General features: G+C 45.0%; 1 protein-coding gene across 1 annotated transcript in view; it reads left to right on the forward strand.

The window, feature by feature from the left end:
• VMP1 (vacuole membrane protein 1) overlaps positions 1-16381 on the forward strand; it is a 62111-nt gene extending 45730 nt beyond the window's left edge. The window contains exons 9-12 of the mRNA XM_058817609.1: positions 1075-1191; positions 4114-4175; positions 14282-14384; positions 15568-16381. Of these exons, the coding sequence (XP_058673592.1) occupies positions 1075-1191; positions 4114-4175; positions 14282-14384; positions 15568-15711 (426 nt within the window). The 3' untranslated portion in view covers positions 15712-16381. The remainder of the gene's footprint in view (positions 1-1074; positions 1192-4113; positions 4176-14281; positions 14385-15567) is intronic.
• The last annotated feature ends 8747 nt before the right edge of the window (positions 16382-25128 follow it).

The raw sequence follows: 25128 nt of genomic DNA on the forward strand, positions 1-25128 counted from the left end.
CTGGAACAACCATTCCCAGCTCCAGGAGCAGAAGGTTCTGGAACAACCATTCCCAATCCAGGAGCAGAAGGTTCTGGAGCAATCATTGCCAGCTCCAGGAGCAGAATGTTCTGGAACAACCATTCCCAGCTCTGTGGCCACAGCAGCTGCCCCAGGTGGGCAGGGCAGGTGGAGCCTGCTCAGGGACCCGTGGTTTGAACCCAGTTCAGATTTCTCCCTCTGCAGGTGCTGCTGTGGCTGCTCATAAATCTGAATTTCTGCTCTCCAGCAGTCCAGTGCAACCCTTTGTCAAAGGTTGCAGGCTTGGCGCAGAGTGTCCTTTATTCTTAATCTTTATTCCCTTTTTTATTCCATTTTTTTTTAATCACAAAACTCTTTATACCCTCTTTATTCCATTTTTTAAATCCCAAAAGCCCAACAGTACCACGCTGCTCCTGGGAGTGACCCTGCTCAGACACTGCCCCTGTGCTCCAGGCTGACAGGGAAAGGTTGGAATTCAGACACTTTCTTGATTTCATTTCAAAAATATTTTACAGATAGTATCACCATACCAAAAGTCAGGCCAGCAGTTTAATAATAATAAAAAATTCTTTTAATTTTAAATGAAATGCATATGCTTAATAAAATCTAATCAGTGTTTTAAAACTGGATACATATGACTGTAAATGCCAGTTTTTAATGTAGATTCTCAGCTGGAATCACTGGGGATCAGTTGAAACTCTGGCTTCCAAGAGTGATGTGCTTGTCAGAGAGAAAATTTGATAAATCACTCAGAATGGCTTTGCTGTGGTTTCTGTGCATTTCACATGGAAAACTTTTCATTAGTTTTTTTCAGGATGCAGGGGTAAGGAGGGACCTTGAGGATGGAATTGTCTGGGACATTGTCTAGCTGAATCCCAGAGACTGAAATTCTGTGGTGGGACATCAACATTTCTGTAATTATTGAGACACAAGAGCCTTGGATCAAGCTGGAGAAGGGGAAACTGTTCATTTTTCAGAATTCCAGCCTCTGTGGTGTTCCTGTCCATCCAATGTGTCTGCAATTCCTGACCCTCTTTCCCTTGCACTCCACAGATCCCAAACCCCCTGTTTGACCTGGCTGGGATCACTTGTGGCCACTTTCTGGTTCCCTTCTGGACCTTCTTCGGTGCAACCTTGATTGGAAAAGCTGTGATAAAAATGCACATCCAGGCAAGTGCTGCCCCTTCAAACCTCTGAAACTCTGATTCTTTCCCTGCCTGTTCCACTGTGTTTTTTGGGGATGAAACCTCTGAAACTCTGATTCTTTCCCTGCCTGTTCCACTGTGTTATTTGGGGATGAAACCTTTGAAACTCTGATTCTTTCCCTGCCTGTTCCACTGTGTTATTTGGGGATGAAACCTTTGAAACTCTGATTCTTTCCCTGCCCCACTGTGTTATTTGGGGATGAAACCTCCTGAAATTTTGATTTTTTTCCCTGCCTGTTCCACTGTGTCACTTGGGGATGAAACTTTTCAAACTTTGATTCTTTCCCTGTCTGTTCCACTGTGTTTTTGGGGGATGAAACCTTTGAAATTTTGATTTTTTTCCCTGCCTGTTCCCCTGTGTCACTTGGGAATGAATCCTGCAGTCTCTTTGCCCGACTTGAAGTCATGGAAATTAATTTGGTGCAAAGGATTTACAATAAAGGAGCTGCTGGGCTGCTCCAAACTGAGGCAAGTGGGTAATTTATAGCTGCTGACCCGCTCAGGAAATTGGTGGTTAGCCAAAGTATTTACCTACAGCCTTCACCAGACTGCCAGGGCTCCAGCAGTGAACTCTTTTTTGGTACCAAACCCTCATTTGCACTCTGAAATGCCCTTTTTAGCTCGCTGAGAAAACCCCGGCGAGCCTGGGCTGGGCCAGCCCACTTTGGGTGGATTTGCTGCAGTTTTGGGGCAGTTCTGGTGTCCCAGGTGGGATGTGCTGAGTTTGACAGTGCAGTTGTTTGCACAAAATGTGAATTCTCCTGGAGCTGCATCACCCTGCTCCGAGGAGAGCTGGGCTTTGGTTCCCTGGGGGATTTGCTGGTGTGGTCAGGGCTGGAGCTCTCTCTGTGTTTGGGATGTTTTCAGCTGAGTTTGGGTTTTTGCAGCCTCTCTGCCTCTGTTGTTTGCAAATCTCTGCTGTGACTCCCATCCAAATTGCAGAAGCTTTGAGTAAAAAAATATTTCATGTTACAGCCTCATCAGGCTGCTTTAAAATCTTTATTTTGCCCTAAACACAAGCTCTTCTCTTCCCATCATTTTTTAAATGGTTGTTTTATTTTGCCCAGTGCTTAAGCAGAAAACAACAAATAGATTTGGAAATTTTTCCATTTCTTGGGATAAAACAGCTTTTTCTCCACACTTATTTTTGTATTAGCTGAATTTTCTTCTGCTTTTAAATCCATGTGTTGCTAAAATGTGTCCTGGCAGCACAGAAAAGTGAAATAATATCAGCTAATATTCCTTTTATTATTTTAATTGCCTTGTTCAGCTACCACAGTGTTTGCTGTGTAATTTATAGTGCTCCACACTCAGATCCCATGTAAGTGAAAAACCATTTCCCAGTGCCTTGTACAGTTGATAAATCATGATTTTGTAATTTAATTCTCTTTTTCGAGCACACCCTTGTGCAACAGCCTTGATTTTTTGGAGTGATCTGGCTGGACTTGGAATTTAGGAAATGTGAGAGTCATGGAAAAGGCTTTAATGCAATGTTCAGACAGGAAGTGACTGCCCAGTGCCATCCTGGGACTCCTTTCCTGTTCCCTTACTCAAATTCTGTCAATTCCATCTCCATTTTTTATTCTGATTTGCTTAAGTGTTAATGATTTTGTAGTTAGTAGGAAATTAAGAGTTATTCTGTTGTGTAAAATTTTATTCGATAAATCATGGACTTTTTTCTAAGGTTGAAATTGTGTTTGAAGTTTGTCTTTTAATGTGTTTAATAGTTTTTAAAGGATTAAATATTACATATTATATTTGGAATTACAGGTTTGATTTTTATTTAGGGGTAAAACTGCTAGGTTAGATTTTCATATTTATTACTTTGCTAAGTTGTTTTTGAAGAATTTTAAGATACATTTCCGCTTAGGGTTAGGAGTGTGATTATTATTATAATTCTGTTTTAACACAGGTGCCCAAAGCTCTTTTTTTGCTGTTTCTGTGTGAATCAGGGTTATTTTCCCCTCTGTGGTGTGTTTGTGTGAGGGGCTGTGAATTTCTCTGGCTGTTTTTCCACTCAGACATTGTTGATGGAGTAAAGTGACCTTGAGCTTCTGGGAATGGGAGTTTGGGGAGGATGAGAATGGGCAGCAAAAACACAGCAAGAAATGCAAACTGTGAGCAAACAGGGCCAGAAAGGGAACAGATTTTTATTCTCTTCTGCCTCTTTTCTGAGGAGAAAAATAAAAAATATTGAAAATATTGAGAATACTGACATATTGAAAGTATTGAAAATATTGAAATATTGAAAATACTGAAAATATGGAAAATACTGAAAGTACTAAAATATTGAACATACTGAAATACTGAAATATGGAAAATATTAAACATACTGAAATATAGCAAATATTGAAATACTGAAATATGGAAAATATTAAACACGCTGAAATATGGAAAATATTGAAAATACTGAAAATATTGAAAATATTGAACATACTGAAAATATGGGAAATATTGAAAATGCTGAAATATGGAAAATATTGAAAATACTGAAAATGTGGAAAATACTGAACATACTGAAATATGGAAAATATGGAAAATACTGAAATATTGAAAATATTGAAAATACTGAAATATGGAAAATATTGAAAATACTGAAAAATGGAAAATATGGAAAATACTGAAAATACTGAAATATTGAAAATACTGAAATATTGAAAATACTGAAAATATTGAAAATACGGAAAATATTGAAAATACAGAAATGTTGAAAATACTGAAAATATTGAAAATACTGAAAATAGTGAATTATTGAAAATACTGAAATATTGAAAATATTGAAAATACTGAAAAATAAAGAGGAGAGGAGGAAAGGTGGGCAGGAGCTGCTGGGGAAGGAGCACAAGGTGGCTCCAGGCTCTGTGTGACTGCTCTTGTCCCTCCACAGAAACTCTTTGTCATCATCACCTTCAGCAAACACATCGTGGAGCAGATGGTGGCCCTCATCGGGTGAGTCATTCCCAGCTCAGTAATTCATTAATTCATTAATTCATTAATTAATGCCTGCACCCATCAGGCTGGGAGCCCTGCAGGGCTTTGCTGGCCCTGAGGTTCAGGGTTGTGGCATCAGCTCAGAACTTTCACCCCAAACCAAAATTCAGCCCCTCCACTCCCACATCTCTGCATTTATGGGGTGTCTGCCCTGGGTTTCTGTAGTGGGATCCTATGGTTAAAAATGAGGACATTTATAGAAAATTGTATTTCTAGAAAAAATAATAGAATTCTGTGGTTCCATATTAAAAACCTGAGATTTTATGCAGTGTTTAAGGTTGACAATAAAAATCCTCCTTAGCTGGAAGTACCTCATACATTTACAACATCAGATCACTCATAAAACACCAGAATGAGAAATTTGGTGTGTGGAGCTTGATCCCCATTCTGTTAAATTCTGTAGAAATGGATAAAGTGTCCTGGTTTTGAGAAGGTTTGGTTTGGGTTTTTTAAAACTAAAATGAATCCAGCCTAACATAAATCCATAAAATAAATGTTGAGGTGTTCCTGCTTGCTTTTCCAAGGTCTCTTCTCTGGGGTAAATGGATATTTTGCTGCCCAAAGTCTAATAACTATTTTCACATAAAAACCACACTCCTCAAGAAAAGTTTCAGGGGAGGAATGTCTGGAAATAATTCCTTTTAAACCAAAACTCCAAGCAGTGATGCTGAAAAAGAAAAGGAGTGTCAGAAGAATCTTGCAGGGCATTTCACTGATGGAACAAATCCTGGCTTTATTACTCCTGATCATCTGCTCTCTACCAAAACTCAAAATGAATTTGTTGCTGTGAACATTATTTTAAAAAGAGAGGGAGAGAGAGAAATGTGGTTTCTTTCAAGCATCCTGAGTTTTTCTCAGCATCAATCACTGCAGACAGTTTGATCTGCCCCCAGCTCAGGTACATTTCCAAGGATTTACTCTCCTGTGGATGCTTTGAGCCAAACCCAGTAGATTTTTCCTACTTCATCTGTCTTGGAGATAATTTTGCATTGAATTACTTCGAGTGCATTCACAGGAGCTCTGCTGGGCTCGGCTTTTATGGGAGGGTTGATGTCAGAGGTAAAAAATGTTCCTGGGAGACAGTGAGATTTTTGGAATGTCCTGGTACCCTTGACTTTTCTCAAGCTGTCTCCAGCATTACCTCATCAATTTTGGTGGAGGGGAGCCTCAAACATGTTAAACAATACCTTGCTCTAAAAGCCCCATTATTGAATTAAAGCACAGCTCTGTTTCATGGGCAGTAACTTCATTTTAATCAAATCCTCTCCACCACAATGACTTTTAGACTTTCTTTGTCAGGGCTGTTGCTCTTAAACAATAGGAAATATCTGAGCACAATACCTGAAAACAATTAATATACTGATAGCCAGGATAAATGGAACTTAGAAGATTAAGTTGTGACATAAAGTCTGAGAAAATCTGATTTTATAAGACAGAATTTCTTGACAATTTTGTGATTTTTAGTCAAAAAGCAAAACTGATTCAGAGTGCAGACCTTGTTTTTATTGTCACTGGGTGCTGCTGGGTCCCTCCCTGAGCCTGCCATAATCAGGTATTTAATATAATTTAATTTGATTTTACAGTTTTGTCTAGGTCTCCATTACAAACAGATCATAAAATACTTTTTCTATTCATTAAATAAAAAAGGAAACGGAAAAGAAAACGTGGCAGGAAATTAAGAAGCTGTTTACAGAAAATTTTAAATTTTTGTAGAATTTTTTGGCAACAAACCTTGTTGGGAATGAGGGAGATGAGTGGGTTTGAGGAGTGGGGTTGGTGTGAGGTGGAAATCCAAGCTGAGGAGGATTTCCAGAGGTGCTGGAGCTCCCTGGGGCTGGAATTCCCAGCCTGTCCCAGCAGCTCCTGATTTTTGGTGGTTTTTGGTGTTTTTTGGTGCCTCAGAGCCTGAGACAGGATCCTGGGCTTTGCTGGGGGAAGATGCTCTGGAGTTGTTCTGTGTTCTTCCACTTCAGCAAGGCTTTATTGCTGATTTTATTCAACTCTTTATTACCTCGTGTGCTGTGGGGTTTTTGGCTGCTCCATCTTTCTGTTCCTGTTTTTCACCTCCAGCTGTTGGTGAACTCACAGTGTGCAGAGCAGGGTGATGTTCTCTGGGAAGGGGCAGCTTTAAATGGGGGTGAAGAATTCCCAAAAAATTACTGAAGAAGTAGTTCTGAGAGCACACAGCATCCACTAAACTGTGGGATCCATTCTGGTGGGAAATAGTCAGAAAGAAAGAAAAAAAAAAATCTACTTTTTTTAGGGAGAGATCCCACTCTGGCCACACAGATTCCCTCTGCTGTGGTTAATGATGAACTCCAGGGCTGGAGTGTCTGGGATTGTTCCTGCAAGAGGTGTTCAGGCCCAGGGCTGGATCCTACAGCAAAACCAGAATTCCCACCTAAATCAGAGTCCCAGAAGGGTTTGGGTGGGAGGGATCCCAAAGCTCATCCAGTCCCACCCCTCACCTCCCATTGCTGGCCTGGGACACTTCAGGGACAGCCACAGCCTCTCTGATGCCCTGTTAGTTCTAAAAGATTCATTATTCACTTAATTACTGAGTGCATAAACTGATTTGCAGTTAAAACAGAACCCAGTGAGATTTTGCTGCTTTGATTTTTAATTCCCTTCTCGTGGGTGTTACCTGTGAGAATCCAACAAACTCTGGGAAATCCACCCAAAAATATCAGAGCTCCTGAAGTGTCCCATACCCGGTGGCTTTTGTGGGAGATCTTCCCCCTTCCCAGCTCTGCAGGGCACTGTGGGTGATTGCACAGTGAAATAAAAGCAGTTTTTTGGTCCCAGGTTCTGGAAGCTCTGCCTGGACAAACCAGTTTGTTGCTATTTCTTGTGCCATAATTCTTTGCTTACAGCTTAATCTCAGTTGATGCTGGTAAAGGGAGCGTGGTGTTCCTTCCACCAAAAAAGCACAAATGAGATCATGGTGACTGAGGTAACTGGAAAGTTTGCTTAAAGATTATTGGGGTTTTTTTTAGTCAAAAATAATTTACAGTACAGGTTGAGGTTATTTCTTCAGAGCACAAGGCAAGAAGTGATAAAGGGACAACCCCCAAATCTTGTCCTGGGGTGGGGAGAGCTGGGCAGGGGCTTCACAACCTCCTGGGAGGAATTTTGGAAGGTTAAACCAATCCCATTGACATTGTTGGTTGAAAAATCAACAGCCTCCCTACATGAAAAACCTGGGGATGTGTCCTGAGCACAGCAGAGCAGCCCCACACAAAAATGGCTTTATTGCCCTGAAAGGGACCCAGATGTGGCTGAAATCTGAGGAGCTTTGGTGTTGAAAGGCTGCCAGTGGATCACAACAGAATTAGAAGAGTTTATTTGCAAAAGGCTTGAAGGATTTAACTGAATAAGCAAAGGTTTTTTTCTCCTAAATTGAGTTTTTAAAAAGAATCTTTAAAAAGCAAGCAGGAGTTTGGTTCCAAAGAGCAGCAGTGAGCAGAGCTGAGGACGGGCAGGTCAGAGATGTTGCAATTCCTCATTTTGAAAGCACTGATGGAACATAACAGAATGTCCCAAGGGAGAGAAGCCCTGGAGCCTCCTGGGCTGCCCTGGCCCTTGGAGCAGGGTTCAGGTGAACCAGGGCAGACCTGGGCCCGTTTTACCCCTGCAACCTCCACCAGGATCCCTTCCCTCATCTCAGAAAGAAAATGAACCTTTAAACCCCAAAACCTCCCTGTTAAACCTGACCATAAACCGGATTTATTTTCTGCAGCTTCAGAGCTCTGGGCACAGGGAACAGCACAGCCCCAGAGCTGAGCTGGGACCAGGGGAGGTGCTGGGGGCTCTGCTTGTCCCAGGTAAGGCTGGACAGGGAGCTGGGTCCAGCTTTGGGGAGCCCCAGACCCCAGGAGTCAGGGTTTGGGCAGCCACAGCTCTCAGGATTCAGATTTTGGGCAGCTCTGGGTTTCGCTAAACCTAATCCAGGTTTTGGGCAGCCCCAGCCCCAGATTTCCCTAAGCCTAAACCAGATTTTGGGCAGTCTCAGCTCCCAGGATTCAGGTTTTGGGTAGGTTTCCCTAAGCCTCAGCCAGGTTTTGGTTTTGAGCCCAGGATTCAGGTTTTGAGCAGCCCCAACTCTTAGGATTCAAGTTTTGGGCAGCCCCAGGTTCCCTAAACCTAGCCCAGGTTTTGGGCAGCCCCAGCCCCAGGTTTCCCTAAGCCTCAGCCAGGTTTTGGGTAGATGCAGGTTTCCCTGACCCAGGTTTTGGGTAGATGCAGGTTTCCCTCAGCCAGGTTTTGGGTAGATGCAGGTTTCCCTCAGCCAGGTTTTGGGCAGGCCCAGGTTTCCCTGACCCAGGTTTTGGGCAGCCCCAGGTTTCCCTCAGCCAGGTTTTGGGCAGGCCCAGGTTTCCCTCAGCCAGGTTTTGGGTAGATGCAGGTCTCCCTGACCCAGGTTTTGGGCAGGCCCAGGTTTCCCTGAGCCAGGTTTTGGGCAGGCCCAGGTTTCCCTCAGCCAGGTTTTGGGCAGGCCCAGGTTTCCCTCAGCCAGGTTTTGGGCAGGCCCAGGTTTCCCTGAGCCAGGTTTTGGGCAGGCCCAGCTCGCAGGGCTGAGTCAGGCTCAGGCTGAGCCCCGTGAGTCACTGCAGGGTCCTGCTGGTGCTGCAGCCTCGGGGAAGTGGATGGTTTAAATACTGTGAGAATCTTTATCAGCACAGGAAATGACAGCTCATTAAAATACTAACCGTTGAGCCAGTTTAGATCACTGTCTGGAAAAAAATTAACCATTGAAGGCTCAGAGGGCTCACACCAAGAAAGGTGTCCTGTTGAGACAAGGACACGTTATGCAAATGAATCAGCTTTGCTAATTGGCCAGTGGCATAACAATATTTCCACTGGAATCTGGTTTTCAATGGTTTTAAAACATCTGACTTCCAAAGAAGTCTATACCACTGTGCTGGAATGAAATTTTGAGGGAGGGGTAAAATACCCTAAATATTGAAATTCCCAAATCCAGAGCTTGTTCCATAACATACCCTAAACACTAAAATCCCCAAATCCAGAGCCTGTTCCTAAATGTTTCATTGCTTTGGAGCTACAGGATGGATTTTTCTGGTGTTGCCACAGGGGAATGGAGAAATGGGAACGTCACACAGTTGGTGTTGGTGGGATGGTGCTGTTTTCCATCAGTGCAGGGAAGGTGAAAGGCTCTGCCTGCCCCCCTGGCCTGGCTGTCAGTACCCACAGAAATGAGCTGTTTGTAAGGAGCTGAAGGTCCGGGCAGGGAGGAGCCCATCCCAGCACGTTCCCTTTCTTTGTGGGATCCCTCAGTGCCTCTGCCCTCCCTCTCCTGCAGCAGGAGATAATCCCTGGCCTTGGGCACTGCCAGGCCCGGGATCTGCTGCTGTGTGTCAGAGCTCTGCCCTGTGCTCCTCGTGTGCAACTCTCATTTCCCAAAGGATGAATTTCTCTGCCTCCTTCAGCCCAAAAAGCTGAATCTGGGCAGAAGCTGCTGCTGTTTGCCCCAGTGTGTGGAGTCACAGGGATTTTCCACGCTGAGGGCTGTGGATATTGCAGGGATTATCCATAAAGTGGAGCCTGACTCAATATTGCATCACCTTCCCCAGGTGTGTCCAGCCTTGTTTGCACCTCCTGCTCCCCCACAGGGCTCTGGTTTCCCTCCAGGTTAGGATTTCTGTGATTAAATGAAATGAAATTAAATATTAACTCCCGTGTTTGTGACCCCCCAGTGCTCCCAGTTTCCTGACATCCCCCTGGGATGATCCCAGTTGCTCTCAGGGCTGGCTGCTCTGAGGTTCTCATTTCCATCTTTAATTCCATCAGGAGCAGTCTGAGAACAGCTCAGGGTTATTAATCAGAAACTTCCATAAACTTTCAAATTTTCACTCATGAAAAATCCCCAAATGTTTGGGATTTGTTTTGTTCCCAAATTTGAGTCTACAGTGGCAGCTTCTTTTTTTTGGAAAGCACTTGGGAATTCTAACATTTCTCCCTGGAAAAGTGAACAAATATCCACATATGCTTTGCTAAAATGGGAATTTTATATCCTAATTTATGGTGTGACAGATATTGGTGCAATGACACTGACACAGCATTATAGAGACTGTAATTGAGGATTTAGCAGAGTTGGAATTAATTCCCTGAGTGTTCCCAACCTCTCAAAGCACAGGTTGAAAAATTTCAATCACTCAGGAACAACCCCTGCTCCTAAAGACCTTGTAAAATTAAAATTATGCCTTTCAGAAATGCAAATATCATTATTAAATCATTATAAATAAGTATTTTAATATTAGTAAAAATGCAGATGACTGGAATATCAAACAACTTCCTACTTTTTGTAAGGTGGCCCAAGGAAAATACAATTTTTTCTCCTCTGGGGTTGGTGCTCCATCCTGGTGCCTTTGAGAAAAATCTTTCTGTAGTTCCAAAGGTTCTGTAAAAAAGATGTAAAGTTACCCAAAAATCATTTAACAACCGGTGAAAGGCATTTGAGGTGCAACTGCTGACAGTTGTTCTTGGAAAAACAAATTAATAAATTTAAACTCAGGTTTGCTGTAACTGCACTGGAAGGTTTTGGAGTCAGGCTCTGCAGGTTCTTGGTGTAATTTTTAAAATAATCCTCGAGCAGCTTTGCTGAATTTCTGTCATGTGCTGCTTCAAACAGATGGGGAGTTTTGTTTTATTTATTGGAAAAAGAGCTTTAGAATTTGTCTTTGGGATAGAAATTGTAGGTCTGAGTTTAAAAAAATGAAAAAGTGGATCTGTTTAATTACAAATACCAGGTAATTGTTCTGAAAACAGGCACCAAGAGTGTTTCTTCAGTGAATCCTAATTTTTTATGGGTGTTTTTATGTTGTAATATTAGAACAGAAATAATGGTTTTGACTAAAATGTTACAATTTTAGTGAATTAAGGATTACCAAAGGCTGCTGCAATTTCGGGGAGCCTGTTCTCAGATTCAACTCCTTGTGAAACATTAAATTTTAGCAAAGAATAAGGATGAATCCTAACAAAAATTTAATATCTAACATTAAGAGTTTCTGAAACAACTTCTGGATGAAAACAACTTGTGAATCAGAATTTCTCCTTCCACATTCTGGGTTTGAAAGGCGATGGGTTTGATTCCCGAGGGAGCAGAGGGGATTGGGTTGGATTATCCCGGGGTTATCTCCTGCGGTAGTGCTGGGAAATTTGCGGGATTTTGGAGGTGCTGAGTGCAGGAATTGTGATGCAAATCTGGCCCTGCCTGGTCCCACCCCGATCCCACAAAATTCATCCCCGATTCCCCCTCCCCTCCTCGGCTCAGCACCCAGGGGTCTCTGGGCTGGGTTTGTGAGCTTTGCAGGGACACAGAACTCACTTTTAAATCAAATTAAATTATTTTAAAGATTTGTAGATTTAAGATTATGCCTTTGGATATCAGGTGGCACATAAGTGGATGATTAAATGGTTTAATTTTAAATTAAATTAATTAATTTTTAAATTAAATGATGTAATTTTTTCCAAAAAAGCACCAGTGACCAACACTGTGCTGCTGAGATGGGATTTCAAGAATTTCATGTGGATCCCTGGTTTTCTAGGTTTTCCTCTGCTTATTTTTTATTCCTTATTTAAATGTGGGCATATTTTTTTTTCAGAATTAAAATCTTTACAAATGTACCAAAAATAGGAGCTGAGGTCCTTGCATTTAGGATCTTGCAGTTCTTCAAATTGCTTTGATAAAATTACTTTTGTGCACTTAACAAATAGCCGTGCCCAGAATAGGAAATAAAAAGTGAATTATTTAGTGAGAAAATTTTTGAAATATTGTTTTGATGCAGCAGGAGCTCCTCAAGGCTCTGCTCTTGGGTTTCATGTCTTTGTTCTGTGTTTAATTCGATTTGGGGACCGACCCAGTTCAGTTTTCGGTGAGGAACGGAGTCATTCGAACACCACCCTGTTAATCATTGATCCCTCACCATTTAAATATTCCTCATTTCATAATCATGCAGGAGTTCAAAAGTAAACCATTTACCTTGCAGTCGCTCCTCAGGCCTCCCAAGAATTGGGTGAGAAAAGAAAAGAAACCTCAAAATGTGGCTGATGTTCCAGGCGTGACTCGAGCTTTTCCCAGTGCTGAGACACCTCAGGATCACTGGAATCCTCTGGAACATTGACACATCTTGTACAAAATGGATAAGGGATGTGCTTTGGGCACCACAGGGTTGTTTTTTTCCCAGAATTTTTACCAGTCTGGGCACAGAATTTCCTCACCCGGCGGTGAATCACGAGGGAAGCGACCTTTGCTGGGAAATGGGTTCAGAAAACCTCCTTTGCCCCCGGCCATGAAGGAAATAAATAGATTTACTGGAGGAGAATGAGACACTTTGTTTCGTGCTTTTCATAAATTCCTAAAATTAGAAAGCTGTTATTTTTTAATTGGGCTTCGGCCTGGAAAAGAGAATATGGTGTCAGAGCAGGAGGCTGAGGGGAAGGGTTTGAGATGGGCAATTGTACAACTCCTCGGATGTACACCTGGTGTAACTTGGGTCTGAAGGGTTTTACTAAACCCTCCCTGGAGGAGCAGCAGGAGTAGTGGGTATAATAAAACCAAATAATCAAAATTCAGGTGAGTTTTTTTTTAATGTAGAAGATCACATGTATGATAATTTATAATGTAGATTTCTTTAAAATGAAACAAAAGTCAAAATCTCTCTTCTCTTTGCAATTGAAGTGGCCAGTAATGAGAAGTGCCCCGTGGCTGGGGTGGATCCAAGTTTGGGCATGTTCTCCCCTCACAGCTCAGGCCGGGGGGCTGCTGCTGATCATTTCAAATTGATATTTGAATTTGGGGGAGTTGAATAATGTAGAACACAGTGGTTTCTTTAAAATTAAACAAAAATCAGAATCTCCCTTCTCTTTACAATTGAGGTGGTCAGTAGTGAGAACTGCGTGGACTTAGGATGGGGTGGATCCAACTTTGGGAATGTTCTCCCCACACAGCTCAGGCCGTGGGGCTGCTCCTGATCATGTACAATTTTTATTTGAATTTGGGGACATTTTGAAGGGTTGTGAAAATCCTCACACGAGTTTTGCTCTCCTGCTAAGCAGGATTTAAGGAAAAGCTGCTGGGAAGGCTGGAGGCTGCCGAGAGCTGCAGTTCTCAGCCCGGGCTGGTCCCGGCTTTAGGAGCGGGGCTTGGAGCGGGCCCGGAGAGCCGGGACCGGTCCGGGACAGAGCTCGGGGCTGAGGGCTCAGGGCATTTTTCAGGGCACTGCTCAGGGCTGAGGGCTCAGGGCAGCGCTCGGAGCTGAGGGCAGCGCTCAGGGCTCAAAGCTGAGGGCTCCGGGCAGCGCTCGGAGCTCAGGGCTCAGGGCAGCGCTGAGGGCTCAGGGCTCGGGGCTCAGGACTCGGGCACACGGCAGCACTGAGGGCTCGGGGCTCAGGGCCCGGGCCGGGGCAGCACTCGGGGCTCAGGCTCGGAGCCTCTCCTTTGTTCCTTTGTTAATCCCGGCTCGTGGGAGGCGCTCCAGGATGGCTCCCGCATTCTTTCGGGGCCGGGATGACGCACGGCTTGTCCTAAAAAGGACTTGGCCGGGCAGAGGGGCCGGCTCCGTGAGGGAGAGGGGCGAGGCCTGGGCGAGCAGTTTCTTTTTTAACCGAGGGATGACACAAGCCCCAGTCATTTCCTCATTAATCGGTTCAAACCAGTTCTTGCAGGAACTGCCGCTGATAAATGTGGGACTTCTCCGAAGTCATTCATTGGGTTCTCGGCGCTGCTGCCTCCCAGGAAATGCTCCGGCTCTCGCCTTCCTCCTCTCTCCCAGCGCTCCCTCGCTCAGAAAGATTTTTCTTTTTAAGAACTTTTTTGAGGATCTGGGGAAATGGATCCCTCCCGAAGTATCAGATCAAAAGATGAAATGTGATTTATTTCGTGGGGTTCTGTTTTCTCGAGTAGCTTCGAGTTCTCTGCTGAGCTGTGGCTCAGCCTGAACTTTGTTCTGATTAGGTAAAGTGGTAAGTTTAAAAAAAAAAATGTTTTTTCTTTTTTTTTTTTTCCTCCTCTATTTTGTCTATTCTCTGGATGAACTTTCCATCAGTGCTATTCCGAGTATAGGTCCTTCTCTTCAGAAGCCATTTCAAGAATATTTGGAAGCTCAGAGGATAAAACTTCACCACAAATCCGACAGTGCTGTGCCACAGGTAAGTCGCTCTTTGCCTCCCTCCCTCACTTTTCCCTTCCCTGCCTTCCTTAGATTTGTTGTTTTTACAATCATAACTCCCTATTCTGTTTTTCAAAGATCTGCACTCACCCAGGGAATAGATAAAAATCTCATTTTAAAAGCAGCTTGGGAATTAAAAATATTAATTGTGTGCTACTGGATTTAAATTCTTCAGAGAAAAAATGAAAGTATAAATCAAACCCGGTGGCTTGTCTTGCCTCTGCATTAGCTGCCTCTTTGGAAAGTTAAATTTAAGGAGAAAAAAGTTGCATTTTTACGTGAAGTGGTAACTGGGCAGCACTGATACTTCAGAAGCCGGTGGGATCTGTGGCTCAATGGGCAGTAAGAGAAATAAACTCCCCAAGCCTTTAGTCTTTGAAAGGAAAAGAAATTACAGTGTCCGGGGCAAGTACATGGGGCAGAGGAGTGCTTTGATACAGAAAAAAGTATTTCGAAATTTTTCAAAACTTGCCCTGAATTTTCAATGGGACAGAGCAGCTTTGACATGAAATTCTTCAGGCTGCTGAGGCATTTTGAGGTAAAATCCGGGGATCCAAGTGACATTTCACGTGCAGAACTTGCACTGTTGGAAAGGTCCCTTTGCCGTTTGTTACCACAAAAGAGCCGGAGCTGGGGAGGCTCTGCCTGGACCGGGAAATGTGCGCAGATTGCTGAGCCGGGCTTTGCTGCCCTCCTTTGGCAAAAAGCACAACTTCCAATTCCCGTGAATCAAACACTGCGAGCGGCCGGGAACTTCAGGGCCACCAAAGAGTGGGATCCTAACGGGGAGATAACCCAGAAAAGGCAATTTAGGGAAAACTCCCCATTGTTAAACAACAAACTGATTTCTGTGGGAGGAACAGGGAGTGACAGTCAGGGGCTGCTAATTCTGAGCTCCACGAACTGTTAATAAAGCCCAGGCAATACTGGGAATAATAAATCACTTTGGGAGCCCTGGGAATGATCTGGGACTCGTCCGTGGCTTTGGCAGCTCCTCCTGCATTGTCTTTCAAGGAACCTGCAGGAATACTGTCAGCTCACACTTGGGTCCTGCTTTTAATTTGATTAATTGCAGAATAAAGACCTGGTCAGGCTTTCCCCTTTCACCCAGAACTCCCCGTGTTCCTAATCTTCATTCTCCTCCTCCTGTTTTGTCTCTTCAGGGGGAAAACTGGCTATCGTGGATATTTGAAAAATTGGTGATTGTCATGGTTTGTTATTTTATCTTATCTATAATCAACTCCATGGCCCAGAGCTATGCCAAGCGACTGCAACAGAAGATGTACTCGGAAGAAAAAACCAAATGAGCTTGGAAAAAATGGGAGAAACCCCTCAGGATGGGTTTTGGCAGACACGAGAAATGACACAACTTTTCATATGTTTAAAAAACGGCATTATTCAAAAGGGGGGAAAATTTTTAACATCAATTTTCAACTCTTAACAAGTTTATTTTTTTTGTTTGATTTTGAAAGTAATTTGGATATTAGAGCAACGGTTTCATTGACAAACTTAGAAACGTTTCAGTAAGGGGTGAATGCTTCAGAGTCTGGGTTGTGTTTTACAGGATGGGCACTGGGGTGTTAATGGAGTTTAACACAAATGTCCATCCAAATTACTTCCAAAACTGATGCTTTAATACTCCCCATCTCCTGATTTAACCTCAGACTCACCTGAGGGTAACATTTTCTTTTGAAGGGTGGCTGGTTTGCTTTTTCCATAAGTTTCAAGACCATGAAAATGTAAATAACTGAGTACAGGTGGGGTACAAAGTGTTGCATGTCCCTCATGGTAAGGCTGTTCTGTCTGAGTTCCCAGTGTCCCATTGCATTGCACGCTGGACAAGCCACCCTCTCCAACTTCATGATGTTAGCACAGATGGTTGATGTCAAAATGCTGAAGCCAACATTTTTTATTCTGTATATTTAGAATGAAGTTAAGATAAAAACTTTATAAAGTCATCTTATGATCATTCCAGAATTTCTTGTGTCAGTCTTTTTAAGCTGTTTCTTTTCCTCTCTCACTTTGGATGCTCTGTGCATGTTTGCTCATCCTTCCTGCACTAATGGTGCTCAAACCCTTTGTTCTTTTTTTGTTTTGTTCTTTTTTTTTTGTTCTTTTTTCTTCAGAACCTTTTGCTTAGCAAAGGGAGGAGGAAGGCTGTGCCTTGCTTGAAGCACAGTCAGTGCTTAAGTAGGTGAAATAGAGAACAAGATTGGTTATCTCACATTCTGCTCAGGTGTTTGCCCCCGAGCCCTGAACTGTGGGCAGTGGAGAGAAGAAAAAGGGAAGAGTTCAGATTGCAGCTGAAAGCAGATTTTGTGTCTGCCCAGTAATGGGGCAGAGACCTTCAGAGAACCTTTCCCCCCATGCTTTTAAAGTCAGATTTGTTTTGATCAGCGTGTGCCAGTTCAGATTTCCAGGGACAGAATTGATACTAAAATGGTTCTTTTCCCTCCTCAGTGCCTCAGTCCCACCTCTGCTGTACCTGCATTGCTCTCACCACTTGTGAACAGTTGTTTTTTATTTTTTCTCATTTTTATCCTAGGGGGGTAAGCACTGAGAATTAATTTGCCTTTCTAATGAGCACTCTCAGGAGGTGGCCCAGAGCCCAGAGCTCAGTTTGGCTGGGGCTGCTCTGGCCAGGTGAGGCAGGCTGGGGCAGCTGTGCTGAGCTGAGCTGAGCTGTGCCAGCCCTGGCTGTACCATCCTGTCGGATAGCTTATCAGACTGATGTTGACTGTTGGATCTCATGGCAACAACAGTCGGTAGGCTGTCTGACATTTTGGTATCTCTCATCTGACCCTTCCTCAGCCATGCCCAGCTGTTTCCACTGAGCCTCAGCAGCAGCACATCCTGGCAGTGCCTGGGCTGGCACTGAGCTCCATCCTGCACAACAGAGCCTGGTGAAGGTGCAGCTGCCCTGGGCTGAGGTTTGTACTTTTCTCCAGGCACTTTGGGGGGGTTTGCAGGGGCTGCTCCAACAGGTTCAGTTCCAGTGTCTGCAAGTCCCAGAGCAGGAGTTGGTCACTGTGAGGGAGTTGAGAGCTGCTCAGCTGCTCCTGGTGGTTTTTAAAAGGTGAACAGTAATAAATTTATTTCTTGGCCTGAATATGGCCTTTGACAGTAATGTCACAAAGAACTTGTTGTGGTACAACTCCAAACCCCAGAGCTGTGTTTAAACTTCACCTTTCCAGCCTGCAGACCCTCGTGTTGCACTCTGTAAGGGATCCCTGAGGACACTGGGTCAGTGACAGCCCTTGGCTGCTCTCCCACTCCTAGGGGCAGCTTTCTGGTCCCCAGATCTGTCACCTGAGGGCCACAGGTGTTTATTGTCCTCTAACTTCTGGGAGGGGATGGCACTGATGCTGTGCTGGGGTCCCTGTGTGTTCTCAGGTTGGGATCAGGACACTGCAACAATAACTAAAAGAGAAAAAAACCTTTTTCCCTAGAGCCTGAACCAATAAACTGCACATTTCTAAATGCTTTGGAGGTCTCCTTAAAATTCTGTCTCTCACCCACTGGAAAACCACAAGGAAAACTGAAAACTTTTCCCCACTTTTGGTTCAATATGTTTACATATTTATAGTGTGAAATATAAATATGTCTGTTGTTCTTCAGTTTGTGTTTCCATGTGTCCATTCCAATAAGCTCTGCTGTTATTTTGAAGCTTTCTAACACTAATGAAAGAATAGAGTGATCATTCTACCTGCTTCTATCTGGGAGATAAGACTTGGTAAAAGGTAAAAAACCCCATAAAAATAGAAGGAAAAGTGACACAAACCTGATGAGATTTGCAATGGATAGTTTTATGTTTGCTCAAATAAACAAAGAAATAACGTTTCCCAGTGTTTATTTCAGCTGGATTGTTTCCATTCTCTGTATTGAACTCTCCTGGTAACTGTGACATTTGCAGTCCCAGACATTCTCCAGTGTGGCACAGGAGATAATTCAGTTGCATTTTGTGCCTTCAGAGAGACTCAGCCTTTAGCATTTGACCTGAAAACGTGGATTTTGCTCCCTTAACCCAAAGTTTCCTTTTGTTGTACATCTCTTCATTACACATTAGCAGCAGTCAGTCAGTGCAGCGTGCTGGGGACAAATCCAAAGAGAGCCCTTGCAGGAGGAACAATCTTGGCACAAATCCCTATTTTTAGCTGCTGTTTTGTGCACTTGGACACTAAATAAAGCATCTTGCTTTTTTTTCCTGGGAATGACTGAAAATCACACGGAAGTAACAGCCCTGTAAGAACAACTAATGACTTTAATGTGACAGATTTTTATTTTAGTCTCATTATCTGTGAAACGAGGTCAGGTGGGGCTGCAGCTCCTCCTCCTCGAGGTTCTCTCCTTTTTCCTGCGTGCCCTGAGGATTGTGGCTCCCCACTCCCTGAGAGGGGCAGTGCCCCTGTGCTGGCTGCCAGCCCTGCCCCAGCAGTCAGGAATTGTTGGTGCAAGCAGAGCTCAGGTCACAGCAGCCAGGGCAGGTCAGAGTGTGCAGTGTCAGCCTCACATCCATCAGAGCAGTCAGAGCTGCTGCTCCCTCCCCAGCCCTGTCCCCAGCCCTGCCAGTGTCACCCTGGTCCTGCTCCAGCAGCTCCCTCACAGCTCCCCCTGTTCCTGCTCAAGATCCTTGTCACCAACACTTGACAGGGGCTTGGTGCTGTTCCAGAAAGTTCTTCCCTGCTGTGCTTTTGGGCTCTGTTATTTCATTTGTTAGCATCAGCCTCCCCCTCGCTGCAGGCACTGCTCAGTGCAAACTCTGGATGTTTCCCTGATTATCAAACAGAAATGGAAATATTAGTGAACAAAATTGATGGCAAGTGTAAAGAATGATGGGGCTTGGGTGTGATCTTAGGAGGTAAAAATTATTTGTATTCTTTGAAGCACATGGTTAAAAAATACTTTGTAATCAGCAGTTAAAAGGCTGAATGTAATTCCAGATAAGCTAATTAGAATGACTCCTGAGATTTAAAATTCTGTGCATTTTTTGCTGTAAATTTGGTTGGTTTTGGAGAGGAAGGAAAAGCAGTAAGGAAACAGTGAGTACTTCACCCACTCTCCATACTGCAGCAGCTGCTGGAGTGGGAGGGGATCCTGCAGGGCAGGTGAGGGACCAGTGCTGGCTCACCGTGACCCAGGTGAGGAGTGGAGCAGCCCCCTCCCCTGTGAACCCCTCTGGTGCATTCAGACAGGAGGTAAATATCTGCATGTGCTCTTGCAAAGTCATGTGTAGAAGGATTAGGGTGAAAAACTCTGAGCCTGCTGTGGCTTTGCTGATTCAGGTGCCTGATGGAGGGTAGGAAGTGCTGGCCTGAATTTCTTCATACATTTCATTTGTTTATTGATGCATCCACTCAGCCTTCATGAACGGCAGCAGAACATTGTTGTGGCAGAGGGAGAGGCTGAACAACCTGGGTCAGCTCTCACAGGAGGGGAAACAGCTCAAACAGAAACTCAACACTGTTATGTCACCTCCCAGCAAACTGGGAGAGCCCTGCAATCTGTGACTGCTTGGAATGTGTTCAAAATTCAGTGGAAAAAATGGTATTTTGATCTAAAATAGGTGATTATTACTGTGTTTGAATTATGAGTGAAGAGGCTGTTGAGGCCACTCAGCCCTGCAGTGCTGGTGGTGTCCAGGTGTGGTGGAACACAGGTGCAAATGGGGACCTGGAATGGGCCCAGCTTGGGGTCAGTTTGCTTTAGCACTGCCCTTTGTTGTGCTGAGGAGGTTTTATTAATTTATTATTATTATCATCCCTGAACTGAGTCAAAGAGCAGTGCTGCATTAGCATTACACCAAAGGTCACCTTTCGGCAGAGCTGGTTTGGGGAGCTCCGAGCTGCTGTGGAATCTTCCGTGATCGCTCCCCGTCACTGCGGGGCCGTTCGGGGCCGCCCGGCAGCGGCAATGAGGAACCGGCGGGGGAGCAGCGGCACCCGGGGCTTGTTCCTGCTCTGATAAAGCCACACCCGGCTCTGCAAACGGCTCCTCTGGGCCTCACAACGGGCTGCTGGCTCTGGTGACACCTGTGAGGAATTCTCACCACAGCAATGCATTTCCCAAAGCTTCTTGCATCAGGAAATGACCTCGTGGTGCCTCTTGGTGCTGTCAGGAATGAGCCTGGCAGTTCTCCTGCAGGAGCTGCTGCTGTGTAAAACATCAATACCTTGTTCAAGGCTCACACTTTGAGGGACTGTGGCTCTCCTCAGAAAGGTTATTAGGATTTTTCCATCCTTTGATGGAAAACACAAGTTTCTGTGCTCAGCATTTCCCTGTCTCAGAGAGAAAACACATTCAGATTTACAACCTCGTGCAAATCCCACCATGGTCACAAAACCTCTCTGGGCTGGCTGGAAACCTCGCTGCTCCCTGGTTTGCTGCAGCTGCTTTCTGGAGAGCTCTTAGGATATTTAGGGTATTTTCATAACGTTTCATTTCTCAGATTCCTGGATTTGAAGGTCTCTCCTCAGCCCAGCTGACCTCCTGTGACACAGGCAGTGCATTCCTGGCTGTTGTGTAAGGCCCGAGGTGGGGAGCAAGGAAGAAATAAGATGTCTGAAGCCGGTATTTACTTGACTTCCAACTCATGGGTGCCAAAACCATTTTCAGAGCAGTATTTTGCTACTACAAGTGGTGATTTTCGTTCTGTTGCCTCCTTTAACTGCTGTACAAAGTGTCTCTCCCTCTTTGCTGGGGCAGGGCCCAGGGCAGCCCAGGAGGAGCCAGGTGTTTGTGGGGGAGTGAGGCAATCCCTGGCAATGGTTTCCAGCTGTGACTGAGAGATCCTTGCAAGTCAGTGAGAAAGGAAAGGGTTGCGGTGTTGTTTGGCAGAGCCTGAGAGCCTTTGCTTGAAGCTGTCACTGCTGTCCCCTCCCTGGGCCCTGCAGCCTCTCTGCCCTGTGTGGAGCCCTTTTGGCCAGGTTCAGGCCTGTTCCCTGCAGGTTTGTTTGGCTGGAACAGGAACCCCCGTGCTGAGGTTTCCTCCTGATGTCACTGAAGAGTGAGCTCTTCTTTCACAGCACATATCAGGTTTGTGTCTGGTTTTTATGTGAAAATTCTGGGTTTGAGGGGGAGCCTGACTGAATCTTTGTAGAGGAAAATAATGTGAAACTCTGAGCTAGTGGCTGGTGGGGGGAATGGAAGCTTTGTTCTTGGGAGCAGAGTATTTAATTGGATTTTTGCTCTTTCATTGACATATTTATGGTTTTGAATGTTCTATCAGTTCCATTTGGTTTCTTCACCAAAATTCAGCCCATAAAGGAAAGATTCACAACTCCAAATCACTCATAAACACAATTCCCGACTCCAGTGACTCCAGTCAGCTAGCACAGGCTGGAACTGCCCAAAGTGGGTGGGGAGAACTCCCAGAGTTTCCTTTGCAAGTGGCAGCAGGACGGGCCAAGCCCTCCACAGGAAGATCCCTGAGCTCAGGGTGGTTCCAGCCCACGGGGGCAGCAGGAGCTGTGAGCTGGTGCCCAGCTCTCAGCAGCCTCTCTGAGATTGCAGGGAGCAGCCCCAGCTGCCCTTGGCAGCCCAACCCAGGATTTGATTCCGCCTCCAGCCTGTGGGATGGGGCCATTTCCCATCCAGCTCCTGTAAATGATCTGGTACAACCTGGGCACTGCTGGGCACAAATTCCAATCCAGTCCTGCCCACAATTACACCATCCCAGGCAACTGAAGTGGATTTTGTGAGCCTTAAATAAACACGACATTGTCCATGTAACCAAATATGTACAGTAATCATTTTAGCAGAATTTCAGTGCAAATCCAGCACGGGGCTCCTTTCTCCTCACACAACCAGTGAAACAAAAGCTCAAGAAATGGTTTTATGTATTTTTCTTTGTTTTTGTTTAACCAGTGGTTTATTTTAGTTTCTCCACTTAATGCTTTTACTTTTAAAATAGGAATTTTGGCCTAGAGAACACCCTCAGTTTACTAAGTTTTCTATCTTACAGTGTAACATTTGAGGTTTTTAAGTTTGGTTTTAAGACAAGAAGATTTCTAGCACCTAATTGACACAGATAAGTGTGACTCTCTTAGGAGCCACTGTTCAGTGTCTCTCAGGCTTGTATGAACATGGGGTTAGAATTTACATTTCCATGATTTTATCATGGAGCACCTTTACTCTAAAATTGGCCTTGATTCCCTGAGGAGCAGCTTCTCCAATCTCCTCTCTGGGGCCGTTTGCACCTTTCCCCTGTGGCTGGCAGGAATTTCTTTCTCGCAGCTCCTGGAAGGGTTAATCGGGGCTGTGCTGGGCAGGGGAAGTGGATTCCCACAATGGGGCTCAGAAGGGACCTTTGTGAGCCCACTTGGGCTGACAGAGCCAGAAAAGCTCCGTGGTTCAAGCTCAGCATTATCGGCTCCACTTCAGGCGTTAAAGCTGCCCAGTGTGGGGCCGTGTCCGAGTGGGGCCGTGTCCGAGTGGGGCCGTGTCCGAGTGGGGCCGTGCCGGGAGTGTGGGGCCGTGCCCGAGTGTGGGGCTGTGCCTCAGGAGTGTGGGGCCGTGCCCGAGTGTGGGGCTGTGCCTCAGGAGTGTGGGGCCGTGCCTCAGGAGTGTGGGGCCGTGCCTCAGGAGTGTGGGGCCGTGCCCGAGTGTGGGGCTGTGCCTCAGGAGTGTGGGGCCGTGCCTCAGGAGTGTGGGGCCGTGCCTCAGGAGTGTGGGGCTGTGCCTCAGGAGTGTGGGGCCGTGCCTCAGGAGTGTGGGGCTGTGCCTCAGGAGTGTGGGGCCGTGCCCGAGTGTGGGGCCGTGCCCGAGTGTGGGGCTGTGCCAGGAGTGTGGGGCTGTGCCCGAGTGTGGGGCTGTGCCAGGAGTGTGGGGCTGTGCCCGAGTGTGGGGCTGTGCCAGGAGTGTGGGGCTGTGCCCGAGTGTGGGGCCGTGCCCGAGTGTGGGGCCGTGCCCGAGTGTGGGGCTGTGCCCCGAGTGTGGGGCTGTGCCTCAGGAGTGTGGGGCTGTGCCTCAGGAGTGTGGGGCCGTGCCCGAGTGTGGGGCCGTGCCCGAGTGTGGGGCTGTGCCCCGAGTCTGGGGCTTTGCCTCGGGAGCAGGAGGCTCCAGGGGAATTTGGAATTTGCTGCCCTGGAAAAGCTCAGGCTGGGCTGCCCTGGAGGAAAGGCAGCAGCTCAGTTCCTTTGGAAGCTTTTTGTGCTATATCGGATCCATGAATCACTTTCCTGATTCCTCTTGGGCAGTTTTTAAAGTGGAGTCCAGCAAAAAGCAGATTTCTTTAAAGTACACTCAGTCCTATTTCCTTTTGGATGTTTGGGCTCCCATTTAATAATATTTATCCATACTAAATTTATTAGCAAATGCAAAAAGTGAATTATTCATTCAAGGCCCTTTTGTACCTTAGTGCTTCTCAGTAGTGTTTCAACTGGTCATTTGAATATAATTTCCTCTTTTCATGTGTTAAACCCTGCTTGTTGTGGGAACCACAGATTTTTTTTTTTCTTACACATTTCCATCCTTCCTGTACTGGTACTGAGTCTAACCTTAAAAACACCAATATCTATTTATGCCCAAAGAAATAATTTGTAACTACATTGCCAAACACTTACTGTGTTTAAAACATTTTAGGCTGTTAAAGGTTATTCTTTGATTTTGGTGGGTTATTTATGATTTTGGTGGGTTTATTTTGCTTTGTTTGTGGGTTGTTTTTAGGGGGGTAGGGTTTGTTTAGGGGTTTTTTTGTGGTCAAATAAATGTTCCCCTGTTCATGAAATGTCTGCTATAGTTGGAGTTCTTGAATCAGCTTCCAAGGGAGCTGCACCTGTCTGTTCCAGCAAACAATGGTGAGATTTGAGCATTGTTCTGGGTTTATGGACATCCTGTGGGGACTTTGCCTACAACAAGCAAGGTCAAGGCCTCTGACTCTGCTGTTCCTGTCTCTGAGCCTTGTGCTGACCTTTGATCTACCTCTTTAATTGCAATTGTTAATGAAATAAAGGCCTCCTTCCAGGCTCTATTTACATAATTAATTTTATCAATTACACAGAGAATTATTCCTCCACTTTTTAATGTCATTGCAGGTGATTACTGTTTGATAGTGGCTGCTCACTTCCTGTCACTCTGACTCCCTCCACATCCTGGGGAAAAAATAAAGGAATCCCATCATAGATCAAAAAACCATGAAGGCTGAGTTTGGGAAAGGGTGTGAGAATTTCAGAACTGAAAAACATTCACAGGAAGAAGCTTAGAGATGCCTGAAACAATTCCTGCCAGCCCCTGCTCCAGAGCAGTAAGGGATTACAGCAGCTAAAATTTGAATTTTTGCTTTGGGGTCAGACATTTTACCTGTGTGCTGTTTCCTGATGTGGCACAAATTCTGCTATCAAACAAACAAAAAAGACCAAATATCCTGCTCCATTAGCCTGAAGTGCCATAAATAAATAACAAATATGATTCTGTAACATTCATGGGTTCACTGAGCACCTGCTGTGCTTGCCTCATGCAGAGATAACATGAGGTTATTTCTGCAATAAAGTTATTTATTGCTACAGCACTACAATAACCCACTGATCTCTTCCTTGTTGCTCAGGGCACTTACCTGTCCTTAGCCTTTAAAAACTCTTTTACCTGTTCTGGGAAGTGAGAAGGAAAAGGATTCCTGGGACCTGGCCAGTTTTTCATGGAGTTACCTGTTCTCAACTCTGGAAATTCGGTTTGTGATCTGTTGAAAACACCAGGGGAGTTTATTTCTGAACATCCTGTGCCTTTTGGAG

Source organism: Ammospiza caudacuta, chromosome 20, assembly GCF_027887145.1.
Source record: "Ammospiza caudacuta isolate bAmmCau1 chromosome 20, bAmmCau1.pri, whole genome shotgun sequence".
In the NCBI taxonomy this organism is placed as follows: Eukaryota; Metazoa; Chordata; class Aves; order Passeriformes; family Passerellidae; genus Ammospiza; species Ammospiza caudacuta.